The sequence below is a fragment of the Neofelis nebulosa genome, chromosome 1, assembly GCF_028018385.1.
Source record: "Neofelis nebulosa isolate mNeoNeb1 chromosome 1, mNeoNeb1.pri, whole genome shotgun sequence".
NCBI classification, from domain to species: domain Eukaryota; kingdom Metazoa; phylum Chordata; class Mammalia; order Carnivora; family Felidae; genus Neofelis; species Neofelis nebulosa.
The window spans coordinates 54,752,396-54,778,804 of NC_080782.1; the positions used below are offsets into that span (position 1 = coordinate 54,752,396).

General features: G+C 37.2%; 1 protein-coding gene across 10 annotated transcripts in view; it reads left to right on the forward strand.

The window, feature by feature from the left end:
• MAT2B (methionine adenosyltransferase 2 non-catalytic beta subunit) overlaps positions 1-26,409 on the forward strand; it is a 153,054-nt gene that overhangs the window by 2,352 nt on the left and 124,293 nt on the right. For 3 of the 10 annotated variants that reach the window (XR_009259566.1, XR_009259572.1, XR_009259581.1), the window contains exons 1-8: positions 58-225; positions 6,485-6,679; positions 9,006-9,120; positions 9,303-9,455; positions 12,371-12,564; positions 13,896-14,009; positions 14,620-14,791; positions 20,219-20,378. Coding sequence is in view for 3 of the 10 variants with exons in the window: in XM_058722625.1 (XP_058578608.1) it covers positions 163-225; positions 6,485-6,679; positions 9,006-9,120; positions 9,303-9,455; positions 12,371-12,564; positions 13,896-14,009; positions 14,620-14,790 (1,005 nt within the window). In the remaining 7 variants the exon portion in view is untranslated. Of the gene's footprint in view, positions 1-57; positions 226-6,484; positions 6,680-9,005; positions 9,121-9,302; positions 9,456-12,370; positions 12,565-13,895; positions 14,010-14,619; positions 15,549-16,395; positions 16,621-20,218; positions 21,049-26,409 lie in introns of those variants that run through there. The other 7 variants (XR_009259585.1, XR_009259590.1, XR_009259591.1 and 4 more) reach the window with 5 other exon arrangements.

Genomic DNA, 26,409 nt, shown 5'->3' on the forward strand with positions numbered 1-26,409 from the left:
CCAATCATCGGGCGCGGCCTTGGCGGCGGAAGTCGGAAGCAGTGAACAGGGGGTCGGCCAGGACCTAGGGAGGCGGGCCGAGGGCGAGGAAGCTGCGGCCCGTGGCGGTCCTGGGCTGGAGGAAGTGGCGGTCGCTGCGGCTGCGGCGCAAAGACGGCGGGCATGGTGGGGCGAGAAAAGGAGCTCTCTATCCACTTTGTTCCCGGGAGCTGCCGGCTAGTGGAGGTGAGGGAGTCGACCTGGGCGTCTCTTGCAACGGGGAGTGCGGAGGGGGACGAGCCAGGTCGAGGGGGAGGGAGGGCTTGGGTGGTTTTCCTTGCGCCTCCTGCAGCAGTCCTAGCCCCCAGCTCTGAGTCGTCTCAGCACCTTCCTAGCTCCGGGAGGAGAGGGCGGCGCCACCGAGTTTGTTTACCTCGGCGCACACCCGTTTGTGTTTGCTCTTCCAGTCCTGCGGCAGGAAACGAGTAGGTCGGTTTCACTTTCTTGTCTTCTGTCTCCCCCTCCCAGCAACGAAGAGGCGTTTTTCTGAGCTGTTTCGATTTTGGTTTTATCTCTCTGAATTTCTTTTTCATTCTTTGTTCATATCCTTCGATCCTACCAGTTCTTATGTCTGAGAAAGTAGGGGAAAGTGGCTTTTCAGAAATAGCAGTTTTAGAGATGACAACTTACTGAACTTTTAAGTTTTGTGCAAGGCACTGTATTATGAACTTTACATGCATTATTTAATCGTCATAACTATGAGAGGATTTTTGCTCCATTTTACAGATGAGAAAATTGAGGCTTGTAGGGTGAGTCCTTGGCCCAAGTTCATTAAGTAGGCTTGGAACCTACAAATCTCTTTCACTTTCTCGGGCTTTGAACCGCTACAGAGATTGCATAAAGGAAGGTTGTTACGGTGGGAGAGCTATCCCAGGTATTGCGCTTCCTCCATTCTCATATTTCATTACAGGCCTCCCCACATTCAATCCACAGAACTGCTAGAATTTATCTAGCAGTGGGGATAAAAAGAAATGTTAATGCCTAGACCAATGTCTTATGAAAATAAGAGACGGTATGGGAGGTGGCTGTTTTTGATAATGCAGAATTTTTATGCTTTCAAGATACAGCATAGTTAGTGTTTCTAATCACTTTGGGATTTGGGAGGTTAAGTTAAGTTTACGTGTTGTTCCTATGTGCTCCTAAAAGTACTGAACACATAACGTTACATATTGTTTACATATATATGCATACGTGTATGTAAAGCTTAATCTTTTTTTCACAGTGGGAGTTCTGTAGACTAATGAAAATAGGTTTTCAATAGGTTTTCATGATTTCCTTCATTAAAAGTGATACAGCCTAAATCTTTTTTTTTTAATTGTTTTTTATTTGAATGTAATCTGTACATCCATCAGGGCCCTCTAACTCACAGCCCCAGATTCAGATTGTATGCTGTACAGACTCAGCCAGCTAGGTGTCCCCACGCTAAATCTTGACACATACTTGCTGCTGTCTCAAAACATACAGAATTAAAATTCACTTGTGAGAATGAGGACTTCCTTGCATATTGTGTTGGAGAAGACAACTGTACTGGTACCTGTTTACACTGTCTTGTAGGATAGTAATAGGGTAACAGTAGGAGTTAGACCAGTGTTGCCTAGGTACTCAGGGGATCTTGAGTTAAGCCTTGAGTCCAGTACAGTCTACTCAAAAGATCTGCCTCCAGGGGAATGTTGTATGAGGATGGGGGGGGGGGGGGGGGGGGGATGGGAAACTGCCAAATTGAAAAGGTTCCAAATAGCAAATATTATGTTTACCACTAAAACTTAAGAAGATCTCTATTTAGATGTTAGTCTTTTGCTAAGACATTTTTAGTGGAAGTTAATGCAAGTATGCTAAAGTAGAAATAATTGTCCCAGAGTACTGTGGCCATTTGGAAAGATCCATTTATCTCATTACCTATAGTTTGTTATCACTTGATTAGGTAGCATAATAAAAGTGGTAGTTCTGCATTTATTTATATGTATGTAACTTTTCAAAGAATTTTTTGATGTCTATAAATCTGGTCACTTGAAGTTCTGAACTTGTAAGAGTTTATGCAGAGTGTGGCAAGTATATTCAGAATAACAAAGTGATGTTTGATACTTTACACATAAGATCATAAAAATTAAGAAAGTAGATTTTTCAGGCAGATGATTTTTTTGAGCTGTTTATTGTGGTTTTGGGTTAACTAGAAAACTTTTTATTCTTCGTTCTGAGTTCCTTGAAGTGCATGGACATTTCTGTGTTTAGCAGGACTAAAATATTTTATGGCGAACAGTCTAAAATAATTTTTTTACAGGAATATTTCTTTTCTTTTGAAAATAGAATAATCAAAACTGCTTTTAAAAAGCTTCAGGTAGATTTCTGATATAGAAAGTCAAAAATAGAAGAGCTATTTTTGTTAGGCGTCTTTTAATTTCAGAGTGAGGCATATTTTATTTGCTAACAACCAATAAATTTGCAGTCCAAATGAAAAACCTTGTCTTGGCTCTTACACTAGTGACAGAAGGTGCTCATTGAGTCTCTAGAAAGAACTCTGTGAAGAGGAAAAATTACTTTAAGTAGATGAAGCTCCTTTCACTCCTTTCAGACTCCGTCTACTCTGTGTTGAGGATAATGTGGAAAATGTTAAAATTGTATGAGGAGCCTTAGTCATCTTGTCCAAATGAGGAATTCGATCAATAGAGATTTCAGTAACTTCCCAATACCATATTTTGTGGCAGAACAGTTAAAATTTAATCGTTATGAAGTCAAATAGAAGGCCAAAGGATTAAGACGCAACTCTGTATATATTTGGCTTGGACCATAGAAGCAAGAAGCAAGTTCTGGTCCCAACCTTTCCCGTTTTCCATACAACCTTTAACATCTCTAGGCTTCAGATTCCTCAGTTTGGAAATACTTACATGTTTAACAAGGTTATCTTATGATCAAAAGGTATGATACAGGCTTACATAACACTCAATAGTTTTCAAATACAAGATAGTGCAGTATCATTTTTGTTTTAGGAAATGCTTGCACTTCAGATCTCTGCTATTTTAATAAAGAAAATTCTTGAGCATTGACATCTGACCACTAGGTACCATGGACTGTTTTTCATATTTTCTTCTAGGGACCATACAAGTTACCCCAGAGGATAAGGATATAAGGTGGTATTTTTTCCTCGTAACCTCATCCCTTTTTTGAAGTTAAGTGTATTGAATTCCCAAAGAGCCTTGCTGTGCTTGTAATTTAATACTACTATATTGCATCAAATCCAAGATGTATTTGATTACAATATCATCTGGGTTCTTGTTTTAAGATGCACTAAAAAGCAAAAAACACTGCAAGTCTAGGACAGTAATAAGATGCATCTCTATTTCATTCATTTAACAGGGATGTTAAAGTGAGGAAAAAGTGTGTTTCACAGAATCAATGCAGTATGCAGAGATCTGAATTCATTGTTTAATAACCTTTGTGGAATGCGTGATGCTTGTTCTTTGACTTTTTGTTTTTCTTTTTTCACGGGGGAAGAGAGAAGGAAAGTTTGTTGTTGCTTTTAGAAAGATGACAATTTTTGGCTTGTTTGAATAAGATAAATTTATCTTTAGGAAAGCCTTGGATTTTCCCTGGAGTTCAAGATTACATTTCTCAAAGTACAGTTCCCAAATCACCATCATCAGCACGTTCCTGAGAACTTGTTAGAAATGTAAATTATCAGGATTTACCTCAGATGTACTGGATCTGAAAGCCTCACTCATGATTCTTATCTACAGTAAAGCCTAAAAACCACTGACCTAAGAACTGTTCTATATTCCTTTGCTTCTATAAAGTGAAGTACTAAAGAGTGAGAAACTCTGAAGAAACCAAATTATAGCCACTTTATAATATTTTCCCAGGGATCTTTATGGTATTTATTCTGTGTAAATGGTTTTCTGATTGTATCTACTAGACTTGGCATGTTTTATCTTCTTAACAATTCAGTCTTTGTAGAGCTGTTTTTGTGCCAAAATTCAAAGAAAATATTTTGTTGGCTGAAATCCTTGTTTTCATAGATCAGTTGGCTTAGAGCCAAGTTTTACACTATAGAGCCTAGATGAATTTCACTTCAACTTTTAAAATGTTTTGAAGTTGGTTGCACTAAGGAAAAAATATCTTCAAGAATTTACCTTTTGTACTGTTTCTGTCCGCCCTTTCATTTCAGGTTTTTCCTATGGTATAAATAGATAATTTTGGTGGCCTTTTTTTTTTTTTTAAACTATAGTGCCAAGTTATTCTGCTGACATAAGGGCTAAAAAAGAAAGATCTTTAGTTATTATATGCTTGTTTAAAGTTTTTGACAGCTCAGAATAGATAACTATAACAGCACTTGAAATAAAAAGACCTCAAATTGATAAAACTGTAAGAAATTTTTTTTTTAAGTAGGCTCAACGTCCAACATGGGCTTGAACTCACAACCCTGAGATCAAGAGTTGCATGCTGTACCAACCGAGCCAGCTGGGTACCCCTAATAAAACTTTGTTGGTGTTTGTTTATTTATTTAGTTATAAAATTTTTTTTTTAATGTTTATTTGTTTTTGAGAGAGAGAGTATGAGCAGGAGTGGGGCAGAGAAAGAGAGACAGATGCACAGAATCAGAAGCTGGCTCCAGGCTCTGAGCTGTCAGCACAGAGCCCTACGTGAGGCTCGAACCCACAAACCATGAGATCATGACCCGAGCCGAAGTCTGACGCCTATCCAACTGAGCCACCCAGGCGCCCCTGTTTTTGTTTTTTTAAATAGTAAATGTTGATTTTATTCATGAGTCTGGGAAATTTGATGTTACACGTCTTGGGAAGAAGGGAAGTTCTTTAAACTGCTTTGGAAACAACTTATTTTCTAGGTAGTTCCTTTTAATTTCATTGTGTAAGGAATTTTTTCTTTCACAATAGCAACACAGATCAATTTAAAATATTTTAGTTTATTTTTTTTTCTCATCTGTTAATTTTTTTGTCCTTTTGTCTGTTAGGTCGTTTTTTTTTTTAATTTTTTTTTTTAATGTTTTATTTATTTTTGAGACAGAAGGTGACAGAGCATGAGCAGGGGAGGGGCAGAGAGAGAGGGAGACACAGAATCCAAATCAGGCTCTAGGCTCTGAGCTGTCAGCACAGAGCCCGACCTGGGGCTCAAACTCACAAACCACAAGATCATGACCTGAGCCAAAGTCAGACGCTCAACCGACTGAGCCACCCAGGCGCACCCGTGTTAATTTTTTTTTTTTTATATTTATATAGTTTTGAGTGGGAGAGAGTGTGTGAACACAAGTGGGGGGGGGCGCAGAGAGGGGGACAGAGCATCTGAAGCAGGTTCTGCACCCACAGCACAGAGCTAGATGTGGTACTTGAACTCAGGAGCCACAAGATCATGACCTGAAACTGAGCCACTCAGGTGTCCCTGTCCTTTTATGTTAGTTTTAACAGGTCTGTTAAGATAAATTTAGAGTTAACTCAGGAACCTTTACTGATTAAATTTAGAAATGGTTTAATTTAAACCATTGGTTAAAATTGAATATTTGGTTTGGTTAAACTCAGAATATTATTACTATTAAGACCACATTTTTTTTTTCCTCCACATAAATGCCTGTGACATGTGAATTCCTTAACTCAGACCTATCAAATTTGATAAATCATTGACATGTGAAAGAAAAGTTGAGGTTACAAACTGAAGACCAAAAAATGTCAACTTTTGAGTATAATGTTGAATACAGCCAAATAGTTCATCAGGCCATAAAAAATAAGTAAGCTTCAAACTAATTGTGCATTTTATAAACTGGAGGATGTAATTAAAATTGCTGTTTGTTCATTTTGACATCACTCATCATTAAAATAAGATTTTCCATTATCAGCATAAGAAATCAGGGCACCTAGCTGGCTCATTAGGTAGAACATGTGAATCTGGATCTTGTTGTAAGTTTGAGCCTCACCTTGGGTCTAGAGATTACTTAAAGATAAAATACTTTTTAAGTTTATTTGTCTTCAGAGATAGAAAGAGTGTGCTCATGCAAGCAGGGGAGGGACAGAAAGAGAGAATCCCAGGCAGGCTCTACCCTAAGTGCAGAGCCCAGTGCAGGGCTCAAACCCACAAACTGTGATACCATGACCTGAGCTGAAATCAAGGGTCAGGCGGTTAACTGAGCCATCCAGGTGCCCCCAAAATAAAATCTTTATTTTTTTTTTCAAAAAGGTGGGGGAGGGGGTGGAATTTAATTGACTAGGTATATCCTTAACAGTATCATTTTGGGTTCTTTTTCATGGATAGGATTAATAAAACTTTTAATAAGTGATATAATTATTGATGCAGTTTGATTTTTATTCTAACTTAAGAGTTGTCTAATAGATGTAGGACATGAAGCTAACTTCTTAGACTCAAAGTATTTAGTGAGCAATGATGATGACTGATTTCTTAGAATATTTTCAAAGTGAGTAATCTTTATCCTTCTTCACTTTTTTAGGAGGAAGTTAACCTCCCCAGTAGGCGGGTTTTGATTACTGGTGCCACTGGGCTTCTGGGCAGAGCTGTGTATAAAGAATTTAAGCAGAATAATTGGCATGCCTTTGGCTGTGGTTTTAGAAGAGCAAGACCAAAATTTGAACAGGTTAATCTTTTGGATTCTGAAGCGGTTCATCACATCATTCATGATTTTCAGGTATGGTTGAGTCTGTTTATTTTAGCACATATATAAACTATGTTAAGAATTGTCTGGATAATTTAGAAATTGTTCTTTTCTCAAGGAAAATACTGTACTTAAGCTGTAACCTACTAAGCAGCAATAATATACAGTTGACCCTTGAACAATGCAGGGTTTAGGAATGCTGACTCCTGCACAATTGAAAATCTGTATAACAGGGGCACCTGGTGGCTCAGTTGGTTAAGTGTCCAACTTTGGCTCAGGTCATGATCTCACAGCTTGTGAGTTCGAGCCCCGTGTCGGGCTCTGTGCTGACAGCTCAGAGTCTGGAGCCTGCTTCCCATTCTGTTTCTCCCTCTCCCTCTCCCCCTCCCCTGCTCACACTCTGACTCTCTCTGTCTTTCAATAATAAATAAACGTTTTAAAAAAAAAAAAAAAAAGAAAGAAAATCTATATAACATTTTACTTCCCCCAAACTTAACTGCTAATAGCCTACTATTGACTGGAAGCCTTACCGATAACTCAGTTGATTACACATATTTTGTACATTATATGTGTTCTATACTGTATTCTTACAATAAAGTAAATTAGGGAGAAGAAAATATTACTGAGTAAATCATAAGGAAGAGAAAATACATTTAAAACACAGTACTGTATTTATAAACAACAACAAAAAATCAGCATATAAGTGGATCCATGCAATTCAAATCCATGTTCAAAGGTCAATTGTGTAGTGCACTTTTTTTTTTATAAGCATGCAAAGTATATGTAGTCCTTGAAAAGATTAGGTTGAAACATAGGTTGACAAAAGTTGGAAATATGAGCATTTTATAAAAAGCTTATGTTTGTGAAGTACTCTTGTTAAGTACCACTTTCTATGCAAATGCTTTTTTAATATTATCTGTAAACCTTACAGCACTGCAAAATTGATACTATCATTTCCATTTTAGAGGTGAAAAAAGCTCAGAGAGGTTAAATAACTCTTAACCATTGCCATAGAAAAGTTATGAAAAAATTTATATTCTATTCTACGTCTGATCAAATTGAGAGTTAAAGTTCTTTTCAGAAGTATGGTCCAAGAGACACTCGCATCAGAATCACTTGGGGAACTTATTCTTTAGGTGTGTCTCACTTCCAGAGGTTTTAATTCAGTAAGTCTATGGTGGGGACCAGGACATCTTAAGAAGCACCCTGGATTATGCACATTGAAGTTTTAAAACAACTCCAAAGGTCATGGTTCCTCTAACAGTTGTTGAGGAAGGAGATCATTTGGTATGTTTGTACATTAGCCCTGTGTGTCAGTGGTTTTACCAAATCTTAAACTTGGTTCAGCTTCTCTGGGAAGTAGATGCCCCATGCATTCCTCAATCTTTAATTAAAAACATAATTTTTTTTTTTTTTTTTTTTTTTTTTAATAAGTTCTAGAGAGCGCCTAGATGGTTCAGTTGGTTAAACATCTGACTCTTGATTTCATCTCAGGTCCTGATTTCAGGGTTTATGAGTTCAAGCCTCCGAGTCAGTGTCTGTGCTGCACGGAGCCTACTTGGAATTCTCTGTCTCCATCTGTCTATCTGCCCATGTCCCTCCCCTGCACCTTCATATTTTCCCTCTCCCTCTCCCTCTCCCAAAATAAACATTAAAAAAAAAAAAAAAATAGTAAGCTGTAGGCCCAATGTGGGGCTTGAACTCACAAACCCAACAAAATCAAAAGTTGCATGCTCTACCCACTGAGCCAACCAGGCACCCCCCCATTCTATCTGAAATAGAATTGTACTGAAATAGTCTCCTTACATATCTGTCTTTTTTTGTTGTTTTCTACTAGATTATGAAATCCCTGTTTCTTGCACAGTGTTTAGTATACAGCTGACATACTAACTGATGAACTGGGAATTTAGTTTTTGTGGGTAGTTGACATTTGTTAAGTGGTCTAAGAGATTTGAGTTTATGAATTTAATTTGAAATTTGTATTCTCCCTTTTATGTAGATTTATTAAGTATTAAGGTCATATTAATTACATTAATGTTAGCTCTTTTCTCCGACCCACATTAGAGGACAAAGCTTATTTTGATTGAGAAATAATAGTTGTTGACACTGATTTTGGTTTTCCTCGGGATTACTAAATTGCTCTTTGCTTTTCAGGGCCTATATATGTATGTTAAGGAAGTTGGAAACTTGAAAAAGGAAAGCATGACAAAACTATAATAAAAATTAAGCGATTCTTTAGTTGAAGAAATGTTGATTTAACCAACGTTTTTTTTTTTATGAATTGAGTTGTTGTTGGAAGGCTGTAGCACCCCTGTTTTATTGCTTATGGTTTAAAAATACATCAATGTTTAACTTCCAGCCCCATGTCATAGTACATTGTGCAGCAGAGAGAAGGCCAGATGTTGTTGAAAATCAGCCAGATGCTGCTTCGCAACTTAACGTGGATGCTTCTGGGAATTTAGCAAAGGAAGCAGGTAATGATGACTTTATATAAAGTCTTCATGAAATATTAAATAATTGCTGAGTTTATAAAGATTAAAGTTTCGTAGATTGCTTATAAGAGGTTTGTTTTATATATGATGAATAGCTGTTATGAATACCAGTAATGTTGTGTAATAATTTAATAGATGATTTTTTTCATGTCTTTCTTTTTTAGCTTTAATTGGAGCATTTCTAATCTACATTAGCTCAGATTATGTATTTGATGGAACAAATCCACCTTACAGAGAGGAAGATGTACCAAGTCCCCTAAATCTGTATGGCAAAACAAAATTAGAAGGAGAAAAGGCTGTCCTAGAGAACAATTTAGGTAAGACACAATTTCTTTAGCCTCTGATTGCTTTGAGGAAATGATATGACATCTATACAAACATGTTTTTTAGGGCGCCTAGGTGGCTCAGTCGGTTGGGTGGCCGACTTCAGCTCAGGTTCCGATCCCATAGCCCGTGGGTTCAAGCCCTGTGTCGGGCTCTATGCTGACAACTCAGAGCCTGGAGCCTGCTTCAGATTCTGTGTCTCCCTCTCTCTGCCCCTCCCCCACTCAGTCTGTCTCTGTCTCTCAAAAATGAATAAATGCTCAATAAATAAGTAAATAAATAAAATATTTAAAAAAACAAATATGTTTTTTAAATTTTGAAAAAATTGAGCATAAATCATTGGAGAAAGAGAAGGTAGTTAATAAAAAAGAAAAATAAGAATTTTAGAAATCATGAAGAATTTATGAATTTTTCCAGACTTTCCAGTAACAGTATATACATAAATGTCATTTTATAGGGGCACCTGGTGGCTCAGTCCATAGAACATGTGACTCTTGATCTTGGGATTGTGAGTTCAAGCCCCACATTAGGCGTAGAACTTACTTAAAAAAATATATATTATTGTATAAAGAAAAGAAGTCTTAATAGTATAAATATTTGTAACCTACTTTGAAAAAACAGGTCAGTATCATTTCTCCTAGATTGAGGTATTTGGGTTTTTTGGTATGGTTTTTATTTTTATTATTTATTTTATTTTATTTATTAAAAAATTTTTTTTTTTAATATTTATTTTTGAGAGAGAGAGAGCATGAACGGGGAGGGGCAGAGAGAGAGGGAGACAGGATACGAATCAGGCTCCAGGCTCTGAGCTGTCAGCACAGCTGACATTATTTTATTTTTATTTTTTTATTTTAGAGTTGGGGAGAGAGGCAGAAAGAGAGAGAGAGAGAATCTCTTTTTTTTCTTAATGTTTATTCATTTTTGAGAGAGACAGAGCATGAGTTGGGGAGGGTCAGAGAGAGAGAGAGAGAGAGAGAGAGAGAGACACGGAATTTGAAGCAGGCTTCAGGCTGCAAGCGGTCAGCACAGAACCCGACGTGGGGCTTGAACCCAGGAACTGTGAGATCATGATCTGAGCTGAAGTTGGATGCTTAACCAACCACCCTCTTCCTTTTCAGGGCCTACATATATGGTAAGGAAGTTTGAAACTTGAAAAAGGGAAGCAAGAAAAATTACATTAAAAATTACACACATATATATTTATATATATTACAAATATTATATATTATATATATATTTGTATATATTTTATAATGAAAACCACATTAAAAATTACAAATATATATTTATGGATATTTTTATGTATTTACATATATGTGTGCGTATATATATATATAGAGAGAGAGAATGAATATGAATCATAAGCAGGCTCCAAGCTCAGCACAGAAGGTTGATCCCATGACCCCAAGATTGTGACCTGAGCTGAAATCAGAAGTTGGACGCTCAACCCACAGGCGCCCCTTTAGGGTTTTAAAAAGAAGTCAAGAGCAGAAGTTCTTTTATAACGCTGCCTCAGAGAAGCACCAGATGTGGTTAGGTATGGAAGCAATTTTTGTGAATTTTTAAAAATGTATGGGTTTTGTTTTATAACCTGGTTCTCCCCCCATATTTGTATTTTAATACATAGTGAATCATCTCTGGGTTATCTTTTTCCTATCAATGGCTGTATAGTACTTGATGTAATGATTCCTTGCACTGCCCTAGACTGTACGGTCTTTGAGAAGCATCCTCTAATATAGATTTCCAGGATATATATTTTTTTAATATTCTAAATTATCATGCAGGAATCATCCTTGAATGCATTTCTATACACAGTTATCCAATATGTTGATTTAATTAAAAATACTTTGTGGGGTGCCTGGATAGCTCAGTTGGTTAAGCTTCCAACTTCTGCTCAAGTCATGATCTCCTGGTTCGTGGGTTTGAGCCCCGTGTTGGGCTCTCTGCTGTCAGTGTGGATCCTGCTCTGGATCCTCTGTCTCCCTCTCTCTCTGCCCCTCCCCACTTGTGACCTCTGTCTCAAAAATAAAATAAATATTTGAAAAAAAAAATAGTTTGTTAATTTTCAGTTAAGGTGTTAATTATCCAGTCTGTTGTGACAGCTCATTAGGGACCAACATAAAATCTAAATATATCATAATTCCTTACTCAGTGGTTTCAAGAATTGAAATTCAAGAATTGGTTGAATTCTACCCCAGAATAGTTTACTATGCCATTTATCTTTTAACAAGAATGTTCTTACATAATTACAATGTAGTTATCACACTCAGGAAATGTAACATTAATATAATGTTATACTATACATATTGTTTATATAGGAATTTTCCCACTTGTCCTAATAATGGCCTTCAATGCATTTTATTTCTTATTTTTTTATTCTTTAATAAACCAAAGATCACTTACTGTGTTGTCATGATCGGTTGAATTTCTTCATTACTAGGATTGTTGAAAATAACATATAAAAATACCCCAAATGACAGAGACCTTTAAAAACTCAGTATTACATATGGGGCGCCTGGGTGGCTCAGTCCCTTGAGCGTCTGACTTTGGCTCAGGTCGTGATCTCATGGTCTGTGAGTTCGAGCCCCGCGTTGGGCTCTGTGCTTGACAGGTCAGAGCCTGGAGCCTGCTTCCCCTTCTCTGTCTCCCTGCGTCTCTGCCCCTCCCCTCCTCATGCTCTGTCTCTCTGTCAAAAACAAATAAACATTTAAAAAAATTAAAAAGAAAGTATCACATTTATTAAATGGGCCTTATTACAGAGAAGCCATATGTCATTTTGGTACATTTCAAGTTTCCTACAGTCTAGTTTAAATCCGCATACTTTCATTTTATATCAGGACTTAAGATAAGAACCAGTCAGCTTTAAAAGATTTTTTTAAAGATTATCTTTTTTTTAATTAATCCGTAGGAGCTGCTGTTTTGAGAATTCCTGTTTTGTATGGAGAAGTCGAAAAGCTTGACGAAAGTGCTGTGACTGTTATGTTTGATAAAGTGCAGTTCAGTAACAAGTCTGCAAACATGGACCACTGGCAGCAGAGGTTCCCCACACACGTCAAAGATGTAGCCACTGTGTGTCGCCAGTTAGCAGAAAAGAGGATGCTGGTGAGAATCTTGGGAAGGAAGAATTTCTGATTTCCACCATTGAGTGAAAGTCACAGTGCTTTTGCTTTCTTTGCTAATATTTCTTTCTTTTTAAAGTGATGGAAAATCATTGAGGTTTTTTTTGTTTTTTTATAAGTTTATATATTTATTTTGGGAGAGAGAGAGATCGCGTGCGCACAAGTGAAGGGGCAGAGAGAGAATCCCAAGCAGGCTTTGCACCGCCAGTGCAGAGCCGGATGTGGAGCTTAAAATCACGAACTTCGAGATCATGACCTGAGCCAAAGTTGGATGCTTAACTGCCTGAGCCACCCAGGTGCCCCTTAAATAATAGTTTTTAATTAATAAGAAACAACTGCAAGTTTTTATTTAAAATTTTTAGAACGACAAAGAGACCAAACAAAAGTGGTTTGCAGTAGTAGGCTTTATTTATAAATAGTAAAAATATTATGCTCTTGTGTTTGAATTGATTTCTCATATACTATGGACCCTGTCTGTCATTCTTTTATTGCAAGATGACTAGAAACTTGTATTTTTTCTTTGGATGACAAAATAATCTAATGTCTTTAAGACGTTACTCTGTTTGGGGCACCTGACTGGCTCATTCTGTAGAGCGTGTGACTCTTGATCTCAGGGTTGTAAGTTTGAGTCCAATGTTAGGTGTGGAGATTACTTAAAAATAGAATCTTTTAAAAAAAAATTATTTTGTTTAAGATCTGTGTAGTGCCAAAGAAGAATGAATCTACATAGGAATTTATAATTTCAGCCTTTTTAAGAATGATTTGTAATATTTTTAGATATTAGGAGTTAGTTTTAGACATGAAAAAGTCGGAACTAAATAGAGTATTAGTATTCATGGAAAGATGAGACTGATTTATTTTAGAATAGTAATAAGTTTGTCTATAGTTTTTTAACACATAAAAATTTGTATTTAAATATGTACTATACTAGTATTTAATGATGTTATGACTAATTACCTGAAAATGATTCTTAACAGTTTTGGTTTTAGCTTCTTAGAATAATTAGAAATACTCATTAAATGGGCCTGTTTCCATAAAAATCTGTAATCATTTTTAGGATTCCCACTAAATAAAATTGGAGTCATTTATATTTTTATTTAAAAAAATTCTTAAGCCTTAAATTCAGGAAATTACTTCTCATGTTTAGCTGGGTATATTTATAGGAATTTGATTTTAGATACCTTGTGGAGAGCATTCCAGAAAGGAGGGATGTGTTTCAATTCTTGGACCTGTTAAATTAGCTTTTCTGTCACACCTACCATTCCACTCAGCTGAAAAAGTTGATCCTATTTTGAATTCTTGTGTCTTTATTAGGATCCATCAATTAAAGGAACCTTTCACTGGTCTGGCAATGAACAGATGACTAAGTATGAAATGGCATGTGCAATCGCAGATGCTTTCAATCTCCCCAGCAGTCACTTAAGACCTGTAAGTACATGGCATTTTGTTTTGTTTTGTTTTGTTTTATTTATTTAAAAAATGTTTTTTTTTTAATGCTTATTCACTTTTGAGAGAGCATGAGCGGGGGAGGGACAGAGATGGGGGGACGCAGAATCCGAAGCAGGCTCCAGGCTCTGAGCGCTCAGCACAGAGCCCGTTGCGGGGCTCGAGCCCATTAACGGTGAGATCAGGAACTGAGCTGAAGTTGGACGCTCAACTGACTGAGCCACCCAGTACGTGGCATTTTAAAACCTCACTTGTTGAAAGCCCAGATCTGTCATGATAGTATGTATTGTTGATACAATTTTTCTTGTTGCTTTAAAAATATTGAAGGACTTTATTTTCTAGTACTAATTAAAGTTCACTTTGCGTGTTTGCTGGTGGCTTATATTGTTACTTATCTCTAAATCATCATGTACAAGGAAGCCCAGAGTACTGGTGAAGTTTATAGAAAAAGTACTGTCTTAATTGTTTATTTGTATATTTTTCCAGGAATCAGACAGATTTGCAGTAAGGACAGAGTCAAATAGAAAATATAAAACCTCAACATGGGCTTTTTACTTATTTCAAATATTTTTGTTTCTGTTTTTCTTTAAAGATAACTGACAGTCCTGTCTTAGGAGCACAACGTCCAAGAAATGCTCAGCTTGACTGCTCCAAATTAGAGACCTTGGGCATTGGCCAGCGAACACCATTTCGAATTGGAATCAAAGAATCACTCTGGCCTTTCCTTATTGACAAGAGATGGAGACAAACGGTCTTTCATTAGTGTATGTGCAGTTTGCTTTTTTTTTTTTTTTTAATTGAGAAGTACAGTATGTGGCACTTTTTAAAGAAAAAAGGAAATAGTTTTGTATGAGTGCTCTTTAATTGTGACTCATGATCTTTCAGGTAAATGATGCTCTTGCACTAGTGAAATTGTCTAAAGAAACTAAGGGCAGTAATGCCTCATTTGAAGTAATGATTTTTCTGTTTATCATTTTGTTTGCTCTGGCTTAACTTTGAGTATAGTAAATTATGATTCTTAAATATTTACGAGCCAGGATGAGACAGATCTACTGTAGACTTTTTCTTGGATGAAATGCATTGTTCATTCCTATAACCTCTACATTTTCAGGACTTTTGCAACTGTCGACCCTTTTATGTTTTAAAGTGTGTTAAGCAGTATGAAAATCATTGGTGTTCATTATTTGCATTGCTTGAGCTCTGATCAAAATGTTTGAAGAAAGAAACTTTATTTTTGCAACCTAAGTGCAGTTTTTAAGCTTGAGATGTTTCAACAAGTTATGTGTAATTGGAACTCCTGCAGCTTGATGCCTCCTGCTTTTGTAGCAGTGTATGGTGAGCACTTGACAGGGAGAGTATGTGTGAATGTGTATGTATTTTTTTAATATGTGTAAAACTGTCCTTTTCACTCCATGTCACTAAGTGATATTTCATATCTGTGGTTATACTAATAAACATGGGCCTTGTAAGTCTTCGGGGCCATTCACGAATAATAATAAACATGTACTGCTGGCATGGTAATGCTTAGTTTTCTTTTATTTACTTTTTAAATGTAAGGACCGCACATCTAAACTCATTGTTATTTTGTTGCTTGCATTTTTAAAAATTACGTTCTTGTGTTAAATCTGATGCAGATAAGAAAATATAGTTACTATCGAAGTTTATAAACCAATAATGAACACTGGTGAACTCACCACTTGAGATGCAGAATGTTACAGATATTGTATCTACTTTTGCCAACTGATTGTTTTTTAACTAAACATAACTATGTAATCTTGCTACATATTTACATAGAATGTTCCTTCTGAGGAATACAGAGTATTTGAATGTATTATCTATACTAAGTAGTATTCAGGTGACCTTAGCCTCAAGGATATTTTTGGTCCTTAATAAGGATTCAGAATGGTGGAGTGACTTGTAAATGCCTTGACTTCAACTCAAGAGTCAGTGCAAACCCTGGTTTAGATTTTCTGATTTCGCTTCTAGAATATCCTTTCCCTAGGTTATGATCGTATCCTTCATTGGACAAAAAGTATTTGTTTCTAAGTTCCTAATTACTTAGAGTTTTAGTTTAGAGAGAATCCGGTTTGGGTAATTTGGTTAAAGCACCAATTCCCAAACCATGTTATATTTTCAAATTAGGAAATTTTAGAGATATCTGACCCCTAACCTGGACCCACTGAAATAGAATTTCTGGAATTGAGGCCTGCTAATCTAGTTTCAAATTTTCCCTGGATGCTTCTAAAATAGCCAGCCTGGCACTTAAATTTAAGCACCCACCTAATTAAAGCATTTTTTTTTTTGTTACTTTCACAAAGTACGAAATTGAAAAGTTTCAGAGTAAAAAACCTTTCTCATTCTTCTTTAGCTACTGACTTTCCATCTGTGGCAGAACCCAATGTAGATCAGATCCTGGTATGTTTCTGCAGACACTCTGTATCTGTAAGAATACACTCACTACCTATGTGTGTGTACATACATGTATGTAATCGTCCCTTCCTACAAATAGTAGCTAATACACATTTTTCTGTACTAAATTAAAAAAAAAATTAATATGTCTTTATTCTATATTATAAAGAATGTCTATATTTGGTTTTGTTTTTGGTTTTTTTTTTACAATTCACTGTGAAATTTTGATCTTTTTTTTTCCTAAGATTTCATTTTTAAGCAATCTTTACCGACGTAGGGCTGAAACTCACAGCCCTGAGATCAAGAGTTCCATGCCCCTGCCGAATGAGCCAAGCAGTTCCCCTGAAATTTCAGTCTTAAGGAAAAGTTGCCAGAATAGCACAAAGAAAGTCTGTATCTCCCTTCATATTTCCCAATTATCAACATTTAGCCACATTTATCCTATCATTTTTTCTTTCTCTAACACAGAGTATGGTTTTTTCCTGAACCATTTAAGAGTAAGTTGCAGACATGCCTTTTAATCATCCACTTAGTATCTAAACATCAGTGTATAATTTCTAAAAATCAGAATGCTCGTCTACTTAACCCCATAATGTAACCTTCAAAATCAAGAAGTTAATATGGATACATTATTACCCAGTCCACAGACCCTGTTCACATAAGTTGTTCCCAGGAATGTCCTTTATAAGTCTATCCAATCTAGGATAACTCATAGTATTTCTTACCGTTTTTCAGCTTCAACCTGGAACAGTTCCTCAATGTTGTTTTCTCTTCATGATCTTGACTTCTGACATCTCTCCGTATAAGAAACTAAATTCACATTGATACTTCCAATGCCAATATTGCCCCACAGGGTTTATTTTAGCTTTCTTTTTTTTTCCCTGTGTTTGTAGCTCCATTCTCTGACAGAAACCTAGCTCCACTGTTCTTAATATGCTTACTAATTGGCTCAAGTCACCTATAAGAACCATTCTTCTGGGGGTGGCTGGGTGACTCGATTGAGCGTCCAACTCTTGATTTCAGCTCAGGGTTGTGATCTCGCAGTTTGTGAGTTCGAGCCCTGCATCGCTCTCTGTGGTGGCAGCACCAAGCCTGCCTGGGATTCTCTCTCTCTCTCCTCTCTCTCTCTCCCTCTATCCAAATACATAAATAAACTTAAAAAAAAAAAAAATTTTTTTTGATTAGAACAATTCTGATCACACCAAGTTCTTCTGCTACCCTCATCAAAGACCTCCATGAGCCAGTTGCGCATGCCTGAACTCTAGGCCATGGCCTGTTTGAGGCCACCCCGTCCCTCCCCCAGCTGATGAGGCACTGCACCAACAGCCACAGAAGTACCACGTACATCCAGAGCACCAAAGAAGGAACTAGGTATTCTTCCATAGCCATATATATTCCATTCTATCAGTGAATGAACCAGAATTGATTTAATCTGTTTCTTGATGATGTGCTATAGGTTGTCAGAATTTTAGAGCATGCCTTCAGTGAGTCCAGTGTATAAAGCACTTAAGTTTGTGAGACCTTCTTTTCTACTATATGTCCACAGATGATACCTGTAAGCCCACAGGTATATTCTGCAGGTACCGGATATATCAGTCTGTGGAATAAGAATACATTCAGAAAAAATTCATTGCCAAAATAGGAAAAGAACTTGAAATGGATCTGAGTGTATGAAGAAGAGTGGAAATAGGAAACATCCAACTGTCCAATAAAACCTTTAGGAGAAATTACTGTTGGAGTCTAAATTAAATTATCTTTGAAAACCAAATCATACTTAGCAGTAAATAAGCCAGATTTAATTCAGTTGTGGAGGTTAGTCAAGAGAGAATTTTCTGGCTTGAGGGCAGTATTAATGTAGATGAAGAGGAACCTTCAAATCTGGATTTCAATGTGGTTCTAACACTTGCTCCTGTCAAATTATTTTTCCTTTGAGTTCCAGTTTCTTTTTAGAGTTAAGTGGGAATAATACCACCTATTTCACAGGTCTGTTGTGGAAATGCCTAGAGCACAGATAATTAGTAAAAGCAGCAGTGGACTCAACCAAGTCCCTCGGGGAAGAGCTTGGGAGTGTGTGGAGGAACCTATGCTTAGACACTGTCAGCTGCACTTTCTGACATAAGACATAGGAGTTTCCCTCCAGAAGTAGGATTACGAGTAGTTTTTTCTTAGTGGTTTTTTATATTTTCCAAATTTATACAGTGAGCATATGCTTAGTATTTTGGAAATACATTTTAAAAGATTTTTTTTTTTAGTTTATTTATTTTTGGGGTGGCACGAGAGAGAGAATCCCAAGCAGGCTCATATGTGCTATCAGCCCAGAGCCTGCTGTGGGGCTCAGTCTCAGAAACCTTGGGACCATGACCTAAACCGAGATCCAAGAGTGGATGCTTATAACTGACTGAGCCACCCAGGTGCCCCTGAAAGATGTTAAATAAGATAAATTATTCTTGTACCCTGTTTAGTGTAACAGCTTCTGAAGTTCTGTATTTTGCCACACAAATGCAAAATACTTGAATTTATATGTACTTAATTATATCTCTGGAAATTGGATAAGTTAAAATTCCTGTATTTGCAGTTGATTTATTTTGAAGTTTTTTACTTAAAGTAGGCTCCATACCCAACGTGGGGCTTGCATACATGACCCTGAGATGAAGAGTTCATGTTCTACCAACTGAGCCAGCCAGGTGCTCCCCCTGTCCCACTTTAAAAATTGTTGTGGGGTGGGCTTTTTTTTTTTTTTTTTTTGCAATTGGCTTAATATCAAAAGATGGCCATAAAATTGCTCAGCTCATTGCCACAATTGTTTTGCTTTCCACGGATCCCATCTTCATTCTGATTTTAGACAAACATACAACATATTGAATAATTTTAATTTTCCCCCAGTTAAAGAACTCAAAAAAAGCAGCCTTTGAAATGTAAACTTGGTATAGAGGTTTCAAAATGTTTTTGTTTTTGTTTTTGTTTTTTTTTAAGTTTGTTTAATCTCTCTACCCAATATGGGACTTGAATTCACAACTCCAAGATTAAGAGTCATATGCTCTTGTGACTGAGCCAGCCAGGCGTCCTGGTTATAGAATGTTTTAATGTGAGATGCTAAAACTTACCCAGGGTAAGTTAAACACTTGGGCATGTTGACGGTCTGGGAATAATTTTTTATTCTCTCCATCAGGCTTTATGTGCTTAGTACATACTAAGTTATTGGATATTTGAAAGGGTGATGAGGGTTCTGGCCTTTGGAACTATTCTAGAGGAACTAGAGGACAAGGATGGATGATGGAAAAAGTCTGAAATGGCACCGTTGTCTGTCTAGTTTGATTACATCTCTCAGCAGCATGAGGGATAATCATCTTTAAAAATGTCAAACTCAAAGCATTCTTCATTACTGTTAGTGATTCATCATAGATCCATATGATCCACTTAAGTCAGCTAAACCATGATCCACTTAAGTCAGCTAAACCAATTTAAGTTAAGATCATCTCCAGGTACAGATGGGCTTAGCAGGCCCAGGTTATTTATTTAAAAATTTGAAGGGTTAAGAAACCTAGATATGAACTTTGGTAAATATATTGGTTTCATCCCAATCTTAGAATTTACGTTAAATTGTTCTAAATTGTGATAAGACATACATACAAAAGTGCTTAAAATGTGTATGCAGTTTAAAGAATAATGATAAGTACCATACACAACAACCCAGGTTAAGAAATAGAACATTACGGATCCCTTAGCAAGTCTCTTATACAGTAGTCCCCCCTTATCTGCGGTTTCGCTTTCTGTGGTTTCAGTTACCTGCAGTCAACCGCGATCCAGAAGCAGATGATCCTCCTTCTGACATATGGTCAGAAGGACAGTAGTAGCCTAATGTTACGTCCCAATGCCTACGTCATTCACCTCACTTCATCTCATCACATAGGCATTTTCTCATCTATCATCACAAGAAGAAGGGTGAGTACCGTACAACATTTTGAGAGAGAAACCACATTCACATAACTTATTTTACAGTAGATTATAGTTCTGTTATTAGCTATTGTTAATCTTTTACGTTGCTTATTTATAAATGAAACTTTATACATACATAAGTATGTATGTATAGGAAAAACTATATAGGATTCAGTACTGTCCACTGTTTCAGACATCCACTGGAAGGTCTTGGAACATATCCCACGTGGATAAGGGAAACTACTGTATGCCTTTCTCCTATTCTACGTGTATTAGGGTTCTCCAGAGAAACAGAAACAATAAGGTGTGTACATATGTTGAGAGAATTTATGATAATGAATGGACTCTACAATTATGAAGGCTTGCAAATTCAAAATTGGTAGGGTGGACTGGCAGGCTGGAATCCAGAAGAGTCAATCTTTCAGTTTGAGTCCAAAGGCAGTCTGTTGTAGTACCAGGAAGAGCTGATATTGCAGATAGAGTGTGAAGGCTGTCTGCCGGTCACTTGAATTGAGGCCCACACACATGATGGAGGGCAGTCTGCTTTACTCACTGTCCACTGATTTAAATATTAATCTCCTCTAAAACACCCTCATAGGCAGCTCTTTCTGCCCATGGGTCTTGTCCCCCTGCTTTAAAAAATCACCTTTTTGCACCAAATAAATAAATAAATAAATAAATAAATAAAATAAAACACCCTCCCAGAAACACCTAGAATAACGTTTGCTCTGGGCACTTTGTGGCCTAGACAAATTGTCACAGAATTAACCACTACAGTGCCACTTCTCCCTCCAGAGTTAACCATTATACTCACTTAAAAAAACTTTTTTTTTAATTGTGGTAAAAATACACATAACACAAAATTTGCCATCTTAACCATTCTGAAGTGTATAGTTCAGTAGTGAAGTATATTCACCAACAAAGTTATAGAACTTTTCCATCTTGTAAAACTGAAATTATGTCCATTAAACAACTTCCTGTTTCCTTTTCCCCGTGGCCCTGGGCAACCACCATTCTACTTTCTCTCTTTATGAACCAGACTATTCTAGGTACTTCATATAAGTGGAACCATGCAGTATTTGTCTTTTTGTGACCAACTTCTTTCACTTGGCCTAATGTCCTCAAGGTTCATCTGTCATAGACTCTAAGTCTAAGTTCTCTTTTGGCCACCAGAAGAGTGGACTCAGGATTAAAGCGAGAGATGGCTAATGTCCGGGAAAAGACAAGAACCCTGAATAAGGGTCCTTGCCCCGTTTTTATTAGGATCAGAAGGCTTACAAACATGGCGATGGACGTGCACAAAGGGACAATGAATCTGTGAATATTAACTTGTGGATGTGAGGGAAAGGGGATCTTGAGGATATTTGTGGTTAGGGGTTTGGGTTAATACAAAACAAAATCCGGGCGCTGGGCAGTTGGGAGGAAGGTTGTTCACAGCGGACATGAGGTATCACCTCTGTTTATTTTAGCTAGATGGGGATGAGACAGATAGGGGATATAACCTCAGGGTTGACAAAGCACTTTTTCTTTTGTTAACCATCTCTGCTCTGGGCTGCTTTGCCTGCAGCGCAGCGGTCCGGTCCATAGTTTAATTCACCAATTTACCTAACCTGCCCCTATGCTACTGTGAAAGGAACTTTTCTGTTATAGTACTAAATTGGGGGTACTTCCACCCTGAACATCTAATCTTGTTTATTTCCTATACCTGTGTAATGGGCACCTTTGTGCCATTTCTATTTCAGGCCTTTGCCTCTCCCTCTGTCTTTTGGGGGCTCTGCACCCCCTCCCTATTTTGGGTGCCTTTGCACCTCCCTAATCCTGGCACCCTTGCACCTCCCTATTCTTGGGGTGCCAATCTGGTTTACCCAAACTCGGGTGTGAGCATTTTATGACTTTGTATTTCTTTATGCCTTGTCAACCCATTGGTGTAAGCCCAGGGGATTCCTAAGCTTATCCCCCACATTCAGCCATGTTGTAATGTGTCAGAATTTCTTTTATTTTTAAGGTTGAATAATACCCCAATGTAATGTATATGCCACATTTTGTTTATTTATCCATGGATGCTTCCAACTCTTGGCTGTTATGAATAATGCTGCAGTGAACGTGGATGTCCTGTGTTGCTTCAAGACCACGCTTTCACTTCTTTTGAGTACATACTGAGAAGTGGAATTGCTAGATCATATGGTAATTCTGTTTTTCAGTTTTTTGAGGAGCTGTCATACTGTTTTCCATGGTGGCTGTGTCATTTTACATTCCCATCAATAGTGCACAAGATTTCCAATTTCTCTCTTTTTTTTTTCCCAAAACTTATTTTCTGTTTTTTGTTTTGTTTTGTTTTGTTTTTAATCTTTATTTATTGAGAGAGCAAGAGCAAGAAAGAGTCCCAAGTAGGCTCTGCACTGCCAGTGCAGAGCCCCTTTCGGGGCTTGATCTCAACTGAGATCATGACCTGACCCAAAATCAAGAATTGGACACTTAACCAACTAAGCCACCCAGATGTCCCTGGAAGCCTTATTGATAACACAGCCGATTAATACGTATTTTGTATGTTACAAATACAAACATGTATGTTACATGTTTTGTATACTGGATTCTTAAAATACAGTAAACTAGAGTGAACAAAATGTTTTGTAAATAATGAGGAAAATATATTTATAGCACTGTACTTTAAAAGCTATAAGGGAAGCTAGCCTTGGGGGCTGGTGGTGGCACTCATAACTACCCAGGAATTCACTCACACCATCCTGTTCTACTACGTTAATTAGATCTTAGAGATTCCATAATTAGTAATTGTTGAGGGCCTTTGATAGAACCAAGTTTATCTTACATATAACAGGCTTTCTTAAGATTGTGCAATTCATCCAGTAGAGATCTAGTCTCAAGATACAGGTTAAGCAGTTTTGGGTTCCTTGCTAGATGATGTGAGTTCCCTCACAGTTCAGAGTTCCTGTGATTAGCATTGAGCCTTCATAAATTCACTTAATCCTCCCCTTTTCAGTGCAGTTCCTCCATCCTCACCCTGCCCATCTCACACCCTTCCAGTCCAGTCTCTCTAGAATAGAAGTCCAGTAATCTGGGGGTGTTGGGGAGGGGATCAGGGAATCTAATTTAACCCACTTCTCTTTACTCTTCCCCTTCCCTCTCACCTAGAATTCAGAGTTATCTATCTAGTCCTGAGACTTTGAGGATTTTTAGAGTAAATTATGTTGGTTCTCAGCTCTCCCAGCCATTGGCTATAATTCAGTTTTGGGGGGTTGGTTAAATTGTTAGCTATTAGTCCTCTTTGCCTTCTAGCTTCCAAAATTTTTTTACTGTTGTCTGCTTTCTTGTTCTCTCCGTCCTTGCTATCTTGACTTTTGTTCAAAAATTTCTTTCACTGGGATTTTGGGAGGAAACAAAATTTGATACGTGTCTTCCATCCACTATCTTAAAATGGAACACCTTACTTGTATTGATTTTTATAGGCTTGGATCATGAATCTCTTCCTGACCCACTTTATGAACTGAACACTCTGTTTTCTGTAGCTTAATGCCTCCATAACAGATTTTGTGATGTCCTGGCTCACTTGTATGGCTATTCTTTGCCATATGTATTTGGGAAAGTTGATTAGCTTCAACAGGAACAAAAGTATCTTAGATGAGTTTATCCATCATTTAATATAAATGAAGCACCAAACTAACCATTTTATTTTTGGTTATTAATATTGCCTGCATTCACCTAGAAAAGGTGATGCTGTTGTTAGTCATGATTCCTATTGTATTTGGACTGTTTTTTAGTTGAAAAGACCTAGAATTCTTTGAAGTCCTGTGGACCTCTTATTACAGAATGCCAAGGCTAAGCTTTAAAATTGAGAAACAAAAGTTCTATTCCTTCCAAGAGCAGTTCTTAGGAGCAGGTTAAGCAGCAGGGCATCTTAACAGTGTTGATCTAAAAACAAAGCTAATAATTTTCATCCTTTACCCAATGTCCCAATCAGTGTCCTTAAGTTAATAATGCCAGCTTCCTGAAAGGACACTAGGTTCTTTGTTTTCCATTTGTGAGGTTATAATTTAATTTGATTTTACCAAACAGTATTTGAATTTCCATTGCACAGGGCTAAATGCTGTATGATAATACAATTAATATTAAATCTGTTGTTGGATACTTCAAGGATGATCTGGATATATAAAAAGGATGTTACAGGGGTACCTGTCTGGCTCAGTCAGTAGAGTATATGACTCTTGGTCTTGGAATCGTGAGTTTAGTCTCCACGTTGCACATAAGAGTTTACTTTAAAAAAAAAAAAAGGATCTTATACTATATAGACAATGTGTTGATTTTTCTATGCATCTTTAACAAATTACCACCTATCTAGTAGCTTAAACAACTCAAACGTATTATATCACAGTTCTGTAGGTCAGAAGTCTGACAAAACTCTCCCTGGGCTAAAATCAAAGTGTTTTCAGGCTGTATTCCCTTCTGAAGGCTCTAGGGAAGAATAAGTTTCCTGCCAATTTGGGTTGTTGATAGAATTTAGTCCCTTCTTGCTAGTTGTAAACTGATGGCTGTTCCCAACTTCTAGTGGCCACCACACTCCTTGGCTTGTGGCCCCCTTCCTCCATCTTTAAAGCCTGTCACAGTGGATTGAGTCTTCGTGTTGAATTTTTCCAACCCTCTGTCTCCTCTTTGACTGGGAAAGGTTCTCCAAATTTAAGGAGGCGTATGATTAGATTGTATATCCCCTAATATCCAGTAATATCTCCCCATCTCAAGGTCAGTGGCCTTAATCACATCTACAAAGTCCATTTTGCCATATAAGGTTCTGGGGATTAGGGTGTAGACATCTGTGGGTGACCATAATCCTGCCAGTCATTAAACCACAGTTTTGTTCTGTAACTAAAAAGTGAAATTATTTAGAATTGGCAAGTTGAAAATGCAAGTAAAAATGTTCCCTTAATGTAAATAAGTGTTCCATCATTTACTTACATATGTTAAAGGAGGGTAGCAGAAACAACCACCTTTTGGGACACCTGTATGGCTCATTCAGTTGAGCGTCTGACTTCGGCTCGGGTCATGATCTCTTGGTTCATGGGTTTGAGTCCTGTGTAGGGCTCTGAGCTGACAGCTAGGAATCTGGAGCCTGCTTCAGACTCTGTGTCTCCCTCTTTCTCTGCCCCTCCCCTGCTCATACTCTGTCTCTTTCTCCTTCAAAATAAAATAAAATAAAATAAAATAAACATTAAAAAAAAAAGGAACCACCTTTTGACAGTATTTCTTCTCCTCCCCATATTTGGTTATTTTATTTTTCTTTAATCTTTATTTAATCTTTGGTTAAGATTCTTGAGAATAACAAAGACTATCCTTTTGTCCTTTCATAAATATTGACTGCATCTACTCCCAAAGTGACAGCCATTGCAATGGGGCAGATAAAAATGGTGGGGACATTTTCTTTTTTCTATTCTTAGCCGCTGCATGTAAGGGAAGCCAGATTAAAATAGAGATACTGAATGGTTTAGGAGGCAAATGTTGCCTTTCTTTGCTCTTACCCCAAAACTTCAAAAACTTCAGTATGTGATCCTAAGACAGACTGGCAATATTGTCTACTGTCTTTTATCATGCTCCAAAAAGCAGTTGATTATCTTGGAAGGGCTTCAAAAGCAATTAAGAAAATCCCTTATGTCAAGTTACATTTCAGACAGGACAAATTAGATGTATGGGGAAATGCCCTGATAAAGTACTTGAGAAATAATGAATCCGTGTACAATTTGTAATTGCTCCTGAAAAAAATTTACAACATAAAAGAGGCTGTTAACCTGAGACTGGAACCTCAGAGATGTATTTTTTTTTCATTACAAATGCAAATGCCTTATGAAACTGAGCCCAGAGCATTTTAAAATGTCCAAAATGTAATTCAAAACATTGTTTATTACATCTCTTTCTGGGCTCTTCACTGCATCACAAGCTGCTTTGTAAATGCTGATTTTTAAGCCAGCAGGTCTGCAATGAAAAAATGACCGATTTGACTTCCTAATGTGGAACAGGCCCTACAGGGCAGCTC